The sequence below is a fragment of the Chaetura pelagica genome, unplaced genomic scaffold, assembly GCF_000747805.2.
Source record: "Chaetura pelagica isolate M959 unplaced genomic scaffold, ChaPel_1.0 scaffold52, whole genome shotgun sequence".
NCBI classification, from domain to species: domain Eukaryota; kingdom Metazoa; phylum Chordata; class Aves; order Apodiformes; family Apodidae; genus Chaetura; species Chaetura pelagica.
Genome location: NW_009952486.1, coordinates 1,198,993 through 1,210,570, shown reverse-complemented (window position 1 = coordinate 1,210,570; position 11,578 = coordinate 1,198,993). Strand labels below are relative to the sequence as shown.

The 11,578-nt window shown below is 41.0% G+C and overlaps 1 protein-coding gene across 1 annotated transcript; it reads right to left on the bottom strand.

Moving 5' to 3' along the window:
• Positions 1–2,000: 2,000 nt before the first annotated feature.
• On the bottom strand, positions 2,001–10,186 carry LOC104398716 (cat eye syndrome critical region protein 5-like; the record flags this gene model as incomplete). The annotated part of the gene is given in 8 exon segments (XM_010008858.1): positions 2,001–2,397; positions 3,457–3,645; positions 4,553–4,727; positions 5,984–6,017; positions 7,171–7,264; positions 8,846–8,958; positions 10,005–10,126; positions 10,129–10,186. Coding segments are annotated over 8 exon segments (1,182 nt in total), but the record flags the coding sequence as incomplete, so codon positions are not given.
• Positions 10,187–11,578: the final 1,392 nt, after the last annotated feature.

The following is an 11,578-nucleotide window of genomic DNA, read 5'->3' as shown; positions in this document are numbered from 1 at the left end:
CCCCAACATTTCACAAGTCTTTACCTATAAAGATTTGGCAAACTTTGCAAATAATCTGCACATTATAGAAAAGTGCTGAAGAAACAGGTATATGTATCTGTTCATTGTAACCATTTAAAAAGGCAAGAACATGCTGCTTGAAATACTTTCCCAGTGAAGAAAAAGGAAATGCACTGTTTAGAGCAGTGTCCTTCAACTGGATCCAGCAGGGTACACTGAAAGCTACATGATGAGTGACTGAACCAACAAACCTGACACAGCAGAGAGAGGGGTCACACTGGTTTGCAAATGGAGGAAACACAACCAAAAAAAATCTGACTTCACAGCAGCCATGTCCTCTTCATGACAAGAGTTTTCAGATTTTTCATTTCAGGATAACAAGCAGTGAAGAAGTCCTTTCACTTTATGTCACCAAAGCTTTCTGCGAGGACTTGGGGAAACCGAAGACACACAGAATTTTGTTTGTACAATTTCTTATTTGAAAAAAAACAACAAACCAAACCCATAAAAACCTGACTAGCCCCCAAGGGGATGTTAAGTGACCTTTCTGTGTAAGTTGACCTTGTGTGTAAACACACTTAACTGGCTTATGTTTTTCTAAGCTTATGTGACAGGTCCGCCACATACTGTGCTATAACAAAGTAACACAACAATATTTTCTCAAAGGCATCTTTTGAATGAAAACATTGTAAAGTATTTTAGAAAAATAACTACTTAAATTACTTTTTTTTTTAAATGAACAGCTATAAAATCCATGAACCAAACAACATGTAATATCGACACAGAATGGAATATATTGCACTAAAGGCTAGATAATTACCACAGTGCTATAAAGCTTCAAGTAAATTACTAGGCACTTTTTGCCCAAACAGTGGTCACTCACTCATTCAGTGGAAAAGTCCAACTGACAGAAATGCATAAGGCAATTGCTTAATTGGAGACCTTAGAGCACTTTCTAGTGCCTGAAGGGGCTCCAGGAAAGCTGGGGAGGTGCTTTTCATCAGAGAAGAAACTGATTCAGGTGAGATATTAGGAATAAATTCTTCACTATGAGGGTGGTGAGGCACTGGGATGGGTTGCCCAGGGAGGTTGTTGATGCCCCATCCCTGGAGGTTTTTAAGACCAGGTTGGACAAGGTTTTGTGCAACCTGGTCCAGTGGTGGGTTCCCTGCTCATGGCAAGGGGGTTGGAACTTGGTGATCTTTAAGGTCCCTTCCAACCTTAATGATTCTATGAAGTTATCTTAAGATTCTAAATTCCTCAAAAAAAGTGTAGATAAAAAGGCAAAGACCAAAAGGGCAGGTATTATGCCATTGTTAGCCACTTCCCTCTCAGCTTGGCTGGAGTTCCAAAGTCAGTTGGTGTTAACAAGTTGGCCTTTTCCAACTTACATGGGCATTTCCATTAAGGCTTCACGTGTCAGCAGAGCAAAGAAAAAGAGATGGGAAGAAAGGCTGCAGGGTGACACGTGAGCAGGAACAAAGCAGCAGAACAGAACTTGACTGTGATTTGAAAGGGCACTCCTTGCTTGCAGAACACCTGGCAGCAACACTTGCTGTGCTCTGTACCAGCCAACCTAGAACTGTGCAAGTGACCCCAGCACCCCCAGCAGGGATCCTCAAGATCCCCAACACCTGGAAGTTAAATCTTTGAGCAAACAAAAGAATAACCTGTTGTGGGGGAATCCAAGTACCAGTAACAAGCATAAGCTATTATGAACAAGTGCAATTAAAATACCTAACATAATGAACAGAAGTACAATATAGGACAATGAAAGCAAGAAATAACATGTTTCAAAATACTCTGAAAGGCATTATTGATACTTGCACAAAGCATATTAATATACCTAAATCTATTATTAATAAATATACTTGGTATCATAGTCTATTAATTTAAAAGCTAAACATTTCAGAAAGCAGCAGTTTGTGGCATAATTTTAAAGGAAAGTTTGTTTTTTTGGGAAGCATAGCACTGATTATTCCTGAAGAAATCACGTCATCTCAATTAGGTGCAAAGTTCTCCAGCTGGAAGACCAGGTCTACAGCAGCATCAACATCTGGTACGATATGATCTGGTTCTACTAAACCAGGGTCAAATCTAAAATCTCTGTGGCCATGGAAAACAGTTTCAGTTATTCTCTCCCTGGTATCCAGGGGCACCTCTGTGTGAGGGTTGTAAACCCCAGTACAAACAAGAATGGACCTACAGTGGGCAGCAGCTGCAGAAGCCAATTCATTCTCCCAGCTGTTGTCTATTTCACTGGCCTGAGAGAGAGAGGCAGATCCTCTGCCAGCAGCAGCCTGGGCCTGAACCCGTGACTTTGAACCTTTCCTGGAGTTCTCTTCAAGGTAGCGGTTGTAAAGGTTGGCACCGTAGACATCAGTCATGAGATTATCTCTGGAAACACAAGAGGAAACTTCAGTCAGCAGTGGAGTTCTACTGTTCCAATTGCAATGGTATGCAAGACACCTTTATGTCTTCAATGCACAATTTATTTTATAGTTCACCAAGCTTTCTGTGGCAGGATGCAGAGAAGCACACACCCAATCCACAGCTATCTTATTACACCATTTGTACTAAGCCTGATACAATAAAAGTGAATCATTCTCCATGTTGAAATTGCAGTCTGAGGCAGGGGAAGGGTAAAACAAGGATAGGTACTAGCAGTCCATGAATGAGCTTATTATAGTTCCATCTTGGAGATTCTGGAACAGTCTTTAAAACAATACAGCTCTATCTTCCTGTGAAAAGGATTCTATGATACGACAGCACACACAGGAGCATATGACTGAACTTAATAACCTCACAAATTCCAGCTCTACATTCCCTAATAACCATCACTTAGAATAACAGAGTCCTAGAATGGTTTGGGTTGGAAGGGACCTTAAAGCTCATGTAGATCCACCCCCCTGCATGGGCAGGGACACCTCCCACCAGCCCAGGTTGCTCCAAGCCCCATCCAACCTGCCCTTCAACACTGCCAGGGATGGGGCAGCCACAGCTTCCCTGGGCAACCTGGGTCTCACCAGCCTTACAGTGAATAATTTCTTCCTGACATCTAACCTCTTCCAGTTTTTATCCCTTGTCCTATCACTACATGCCCTTGAAACTCAAAGCTTTCTGACATTATAGCAATAAACCTAACAAAACACCCATGCAAGTTCCTTCTGGTAGATTCACACAGTCTATTGGAGAAATAATAACATAAAATGTGGGAGAAATCAGTGCACACAAACCACCTTCTGTGCTTCTACATAAATTGCCCACAGGAAGAGCAAAGCATTATTAATTTTCAGGATTAGAAACAGTGAGGCTCAAAAACATCACCAGGAGTACCCCGCGGCACCGAGAACTTGCTGTGGTCTTGATGGCACGAGAAACAAAAGGAGTAGTTTTTGTTTCCGGGCATGTGTGAGTGCCTCCCTGCTGCAGTGGTTAGACCCTGGGGCTCCTCACCCGACAGCATAGAGGGTGTGGATGGGCTGTCCCCAGCGGCGCCGGGCTGCCTGTGCCCTCAGGAGCTGCTCTGCAAACTGGTAGGTCACTTGGCTGGGCTTGCCCATCAAGGCCTCGTATTTCAGGTCTTTGCCCGTGATCTTCTTGTAAATGTTCTCCAAACAAACCATGAATGTGCCGTGCCCGAACCTACACACACAGAGGAGCAAATCAAATGATGTCAGTCCACATAAAAACGCTCTTGTAGGAATGAATTGTATCCTGTGACTATCTCATTTCCCTCTGCATGCAACGTCCCCACAGCTGTTGCATTGCTGGAATTAAGTGCTGATTAGCTTAACAAGAAACATCACCATAAAACCATGTTATTAGGAAGGCACAACAGACCTACCCATTTTTAAAACACTGCAACGGTTTGTGTGTTACCTGCAGTTCAGTAGATGCACTAATGGTTGAAGGGGGCACAGGCCCTGGGACCCTTTTCCCAAATTGCCTCTGTCACAAGGGACTTTTGACACATCAGCGACCACTGAAATGGGGATTTGTGCATATTTGTATATTTTTTTAATTATCCCACATTACTATCTCTTCCCTTTTCCACTAAACCTGCTCTAGTTCCAACCTCAAACAAAAAAAAATCAAACAAACCCACTATCAGAGATCAGGCCACCTTGTTCTGTGTGTTCCACTTGTGTTTCCTTCCATTCCTTAAAGCACTCATTATATTGTCCTCAGCTCAAAAACACTCACTGCTTTCAACTACCAGGGTCAATTCTTTACCCTGCCAGAAATTGGAGCATGAAAAAGGAAATACCAAAGATCCAATGAAATGAAACAAATGGTCTTGATAATGATTTTTTTTCCCTTTGAACTGAGACTCCAAGGCCCTGGGGCAAACATCTCTTTCCCCACTCTTCTGGGCATGGGGAAACAAAAAGGTTCAGGGCTTAAAAGCAGTTTTTATCTTGAGGAACTGATTTTCTCAAAGCTATAATGTAGAGAGTAACAAGGCAGCATTGGCTGAAGTGCATTGCTTTAGAGATGTTTTATTCCAGGCTGGGACCTCCTGTCACCTACCTGTTATAACTGCACTTACCTTGGAGACTGAGCTTCAGCCACCCACATCAGATCCATGTTACAAGCAAGTACTGGAATATGAGGATAATTTTCATGGTGATATGGATTTCCAGGGTAGCCACTTGTCAGCAAAACGTCTATGATCAGCTGGAGGTTGGTTTCCCATCTGACTGGCTCCCCAAACAAAACAACAGCTAGGAGAAGAAGAATTGCAAACTAGAGTTATGGAGTTAGTTAATTGGGCACCCAATCTCTGATGCTGAAACATGGTCTGAAGAGACTGAACAAGGAATCTGATTTAACCAGGAACATTAGTCACATTGACTTTGAGCTTTATTACATACACATTCATTCACAGGAAACCTCAGAAGTATCAAGACCCCACTGCAAAATCTACAGCTTTAAGAAATGTATTTTTTTATTGGCTAAGAGTCTCCATTGCACCACAAACCAATAACTTCTAGATTGTATTTCTGAGTCTTCTGTATCTTTGTATACAGGAAAACAGGAACTAGACTTCAGGATCTTAAAATATCCATATATTGTGAATTTGAGCTGAGGACAATATAATGAATGCTTTAAGGAATGGAAGGAAACACAAGTGGAACACACAGAACAAGGTGGCCTGATCTCTGATAGTGGGTTTGTTTGATTTTAATATAGTTTTATATATAGTTTCACTTCCCTGCCCTTCTCCCAGTCTCAAACATGAACACAAACTGAAATATAAATGGTTGTTGTGACTGGGTTGCTGCCTTGATCTTGGGTTAAAGATCTTGTCAGATATCCTTACTGGGATGCAAAGACCATTTCTAATTAGCATGTTGGCAAAAGACACATGGGTGATAGTTTCAGGCTAGAGTGAGGCAGCCAATAGATATTTAAATAAACCTCAGTTTTTATTCACAGTATTTAAATAAACCATCAGAGATGTCATTTTGTGCATCTTAAAACAATATTTGAATCCTGGTTTTAGACATTGTTCTGGCCTCCAGCAATAATCTGATGTGGATGTTTTAAAATCCTGAAGTCCAGTCTCTGTTTTCCTGTACTTGGGATGAAATGGAGGTGACACTGGTTTGCTGCAACAAGAGGCTTCTCCTGCCACAACTCTCAAGTGACCACTCTGACCACTGTACCAACAAGACTGATTGTTCCTGAACACATCAATTCATTCCTCATTTTTAAAAGCAAAGCAACAATAGACTGTGAAAGGAAGATGCAGTGGAAAGCAGACCTCACCTGCCTTCTGAAGCTTCAAAAACACATGGCTGAGAATTGCACACATTTAAAAAAAAACAACTTTATCACACGTGATCCATTCCTAATTAATGACATATATAATTAACAAGGAAATCTTAGAATTGCCTCAGCCAACTTTATGAAGTGCCCAATAATCTAAAAAGGTATTTCATCTACTAATGAATAGTTGCAAGCAAAGATAACTGACCCTCAATCTTGGGAAGCTCCACAGCAGAGGGATCCTGCAATAAGGAAAAAAAAAGTAAGTTTTCTACAAGATTAAACATCTACTAATATTTTTAACAGAACAAATTCAAGGATAGCTCCCACTGTTGCCTTCTGCAACACTGACAGGAAACACACTCTATTTTGGTATATATACCTGAAGTCAAAGTCTAGTTAGAAACTTGTATTTCAATTCTGAAGTGGATGTCATGGATAATGGACCACAGATCAGTTTGTGTGTTCTACATTCACTGCCCTCCTACATCTATTTATCTTTCTCTGCTAAGCTACAAAGATTCAGTTGTTTAATTTGCTTGTGTATTAAAGTATGGATGTTTGGTTTTCCACAGGAATAAGAGGCTTCTAGTATTAACAAGGCATTTGAAGAAAACATTTTAAAATGTATTTAACACTGTTAAGAAAGAATAACAATACATTGTATAATGCAGAATATATTTGCTAAACAAATAAGAATTTGCACTTCATTATTTACTCTCTTTGGGGAGTTAAGAGTTTCTTGAACTTCTACACCAGTGTGGTTGAGAAATAAGGCAAAAGGTGATTTTACTGAGATAACTGAGTTTTGGGTTCTAGGAACCACCTGGAATTTATTGACCAATCCACTCCATGCACTGACCCTGAATATGCACAGCACAGGCACATCTTCCCTGTGTGTGCATTCACTTCTTTGTGAAATTCTGCACATACCACACTGTATTTAAATATATTTAAATAATGATATCAACAAGAAAGGGAATCCTTTGGAGAAAAATCAGTTATCTGCAAAGCATTCATTTACAATCCAAGAACCTCACAGCCTAGGAACAACACCAAGACAATCCTGCACTGAAGGAAAAAGCTTCCACACATCTGAGGAAGTCAGTAAGCTTTCCAGGACAGAATCTGAATTAGGTATCTGTACTTAATTATAAATTTCCCCACAACAGTAAGTTACAAAATCAATGGTCATGTTAAAGAATATCCACTGGCAGGAAGAAGTCTGTGCAGTTGTTATTGAAAATGCTGCAATCAAATAAAGCAGCAGAAAAGCAAAGCCAAAATACAATGTAAGACCAACAGCATTAGCTCAGTGGTTTAAATATTGACCCCTATTATAGGAGGTCATCTAATGAAGAAACAAAGAATTTTAAAACCAGAATACTCACTCACCAGAACATCAGGTCTCCTGTCATGATCAACTACATCTAGCAAAGGGTGTTTCTCCCGCAAGGTTTCAATGGTAATGGGCTGGCAGAAACCCAGGCTGGGGGAAAACCAGTTAAGGACACAGAACTGCTCTTGAGAAAGATTCTAACCATCAGTAACTCCATTTTAACATGCACAGTTTATCTGGTAAAGCAAACTATTTAGGTGAGAAGCAACATACTGAAGACTGTTTCTTCTGAGATAAAAAGCTGCTCATCTCAGAGGTTCAAACAGGAGACCTCTGTGTCTGAAATCTTAAGACAGAAATTATACATAAATCTTGCTCACAATGGCATGAAAAGCAAGAATTCACTCTACACCTGCAGGACTCCAAGGTCATCCTTCCATAAGCACGATGAGAAGTGTACCTGGCAGCAGGACAACTTCTTGTGTCATTATTATAGGAAAGAAACACAAGCTGGTTGAGGAAAAAATGCTGTCTCCATAAACTGTGCTTCCCTTAGGCCATGATGCCACACAAACAAACACTGTAAAGCTCAGACTCTTGCAAAATGGTGGACTGACCCATCTGGTTTAATTATACTGTGCAGGTTGCTAAGATAATAACAAAACACATCAAAAAAGGAAAGGACCAAGAGGGGAAAAACCAGCCTCCTGATTTGCATAGCAGTGCTCTTCAATGCTGATATATCCCATTCATTTAAAGTTAATTAACAATAGGCAAACTACCTCTGCTCATCTGTGTAAAAAGCAGTTGTGATGCTACAACACCACAATGACTTCTTACACTGTAAATGGAAAGAAAAGCTATTTAAATATATGTTACACAAACTAAGCCACGTGATTTTGTATTGAAATTAACACCACAGGCCATTTGTAAAGCTATTTTAAAATAAGATTATCCTGTATGAAAATGCTATCTAAAAGAAATACAACTTTTATATTTTGTATTATACTTTTCCCCTGGCCCCACCTAACAAATGTTGACAGTTAATTGGAATGTTCCTTTAGTAACTTGTTCACATCCTTGTATTTAAAATAAAGCTTGTACTTAAAAGTTGCACATACATTTTTTACAACTTATTATTTCCACCAACTTGAATTAATATCCCAATAAAGAAGAAGTGCAGAAGGGAGTTACTGGAAGCATGAGTGAGGATTATGCAAAAGCAAAGGTCATTACATTACATCTTGAAACTTTGATACCAATGTTGCATCAACATAATTCCAGTTCCTTTTGGCAGTTTGTATGGAAGCAGGTGAATATTTTAAAGTATAGTTGTACTCTAGGTTTTGTTTACAAAACCTGGGTGCCATGGCCTGGCCAGATGCTGACATGAAGATCTTGAGCCACTGAGCTAAAAGTCAAATGTGACAAGTAACAGGTTGAATTCCACATTCTCAAGCTCAAGAGAGCACAAACCCTTTCTGCTGCAGTGTCATTCATTCACATACAAGTAAAAAAATAATTCTCTTTTTTCCTTCCCCATTAAAAACAAGACAGAACTAAGCAAACCAAATATCAACACAACCATTTCCAAAACGTAAATTTGACGTCATAGCAAGAACTATTATCACTGGATTTGTAGTGTTGAAACGTCTGGTCTTGACTTGATCCTGGCCTTGATTAGGGAAAATACTTAAACAGAAAGCTGTTTGCTTGTTTTTTTAAAGATACTCTTGAGCAATATCAAGAAGGGGTCCTTGTCCAGACACAAGAACACATTTTTCATGGTAATGCTTGAACATCCGCAGGGGACTGTGTGACATCATCACTTGATCTTGGGAAATCTGTGTGGGATTTAAAAACAAAAGGCCTCTGTTTGTTCCTCAGAGAAGTAATTTATATGTAGATTGAATCAGCAGGTGTGACAAATTCTATGAATTACACAACAATCATAGATATCTATGCAGAACCCTGTCCTTTTCTCCTAAGTTTCACAGAGGACAAACTGGTAACACCAGAAAAGACATTACTGACCAGTTGTGACACGCCCCTTGCAGCTTCCAGAACTACTCTACTCAACATGAACACCAGGTTTTTCTCTCCTGGTTTTACAGAATCACCACATACATTTAGAAAACAAAAAGGGAAGAACTGCAGCTGCCCTTATTCCAGTGGTGGTACATTTGCTGGCCTGAAGCACTAGGTGTGTTAGGAGACCTTCATCTTCCAGTTCACATATCCCACTCCTCCAACAGGTACCAAACCAGTAACATTACTATTAAAGTACTTGTGGCCTTTACAGATCCAAAATAATTATTGATGTGCCATTTTACCCAGGACACACAGGATTTCATTGCTGCAGACACAGCCAGGCCTGCTGGCCCTTTCTGAACCAGAAGGCACTGTAGAACTGACTGGAGGGCTCTCTCTGTGTGATGCTCAAACCCAGCCCCCAGCAGTGAAGTCCCACTGCCTGCAGCACCCACAAATCAGGGGGGGATCAAGTTTTACCACTAGCACCAAGAGGCAGCAGGAAGCTCCAGACTTGTACACTGTCACAGAAGACAGCTTGCTAGAGCTGAGTTTCATGTTACTGGCACACACATTTTTTTACTGAGAAGGAGAAGGCAAGACTTATTCCCACAGTAATAATGTTACCAAAAAAAAAAAATACCATTAGCTTTACCATTGGAAAACTCAGAACCTTTACCAGTGGAAATATCATTTGATTTGGACAGTATTTTTTACTTTTATAATACCTCCAGCAAAAGCATTTCAGTGGGCTTAAGGGAAAACCAAAACTGATTTAACTGAGCAGCACTCGATGGAGGGTAAAACCTTTGACTCCTTCACCAGAAGTAATTAACTAAGTAAGATTGAAGCTACTCACTGGAACTCCCAGCAGCTGAGACAACTGATCAGCTTTTTCCTGGCGAAGGCAATTCCCTGCATTGGTGACAAATACTACAGGCACCAAGAATTGGCCCTGAGAATTAACAAGCTTTTGAAAGGAGCAGGAATTGGAGTCTTTCCTCGCACCAGGACACCATCGATGTCAAAAAGGAAACCAAAGGATGGCAGGATGCTGAGCTGCAAGGAAATTAAAAGAAAGAATACATGGGTTACACCTTCACTTACACCCAGGCTGACAAAAGCTGAAGTCCACTGAAAAAATAAAAGCCCCCACAGACTGGGGATGGATCTTTAACTTCAGGTATTTTAATGTGACCTATAGACATGTGCATACACAATACCTACTGTGAACAAAGGAGCACTAGGGCTCCCTTTTCCTTGTGCAGACAGCCTGGTGAGTTCTGCCTTGCTTTACAAGTAGTTCCAGAACATTGCTGAGGACATTAGAATTTTTTTTTTTCACAGAAAGAGTGGTTAGACACTGGAACAGGCTGCCCAGGGAGGTGGTGGAGTCACCATCCCTGGGTGTGTTTAAGGGTCATTTGGATGTGGTGTTGGTGGATGTTGTTTAGGGGAGAACTTAATAGAGTAGGGATGATGGTTGGACTGGGTCATCCCAAGGGGCTTTGCCAACCTGAATGGTTCTATGATTGGGACAAATTGAGTTAAATTGGTGAAGAGATACAAAATCCATGCTGCTGTGCCAGCGAGTCACACTCCTGATTAACTCCACTCTATTGCACAGGTCATTTCAATGCACAGAACACTAACAAAATGAACTACTGTCAAAATAAGGAAGTGGGTTTTCCAGCAGCAGGTAGGTCTTGAATGCAGATACTGTATTTGGCTCCTCCCTAACAAGATGTTTAGATACTAAACCCATCCAGGCTCACTTGTACCTCTGTTACACAGCAAGTTGGAGTAGAGTTGGGTATGTTGTGCTCCTTACACTTCAGTTCATTCTTAGTGTTATATATGGCAAACTGTTGCCTGTTGTTAAAGTTAGAGCCTCCTTAAACAAAGATGCTGTTTGAGTCACTAACAGTTATCTCATTGCCTTTGGAGAAGAACTTGACTTCGTGGGCCCAGAAAAGGAGAGCAAGGCTTTCTGGGGATAAGAAAGATGAGCTGGGTGATAATCCTGAGGAGTGGAGACAGAGAGAGGACTCTCATGCCATGAAACCATTACTAACTCAGGCTGGAAAAGGATGGACCAAAAGAGTTTGTTATCTAAACTTCATTTGTCTCCCAAGCCTAAATGGAATGGAGGCCTCTTGGGATTAATGATTCCCTCTTTCATTGTTTGATGGAAAAGGGGCTGAGAGATGAAGCAGTGCTGGGGGGCACAAGCAGACACGGGTCCAGCCAGGGGAGGTGAGACAGCCGTTGTGTTCAAGCCACCTCAGGGCACCTACAGCCAGCAATCCAGCCCACCAAGGGCATCCTGCCTCTTCAAGCAGCACTCTGTTCCTCATCAATTATTCATCTAGCTTCTCCCTGCAGCTGGGCAGGACACAGAGGCAGGCACTGCAGACCCCCTGGCTCTCAGGC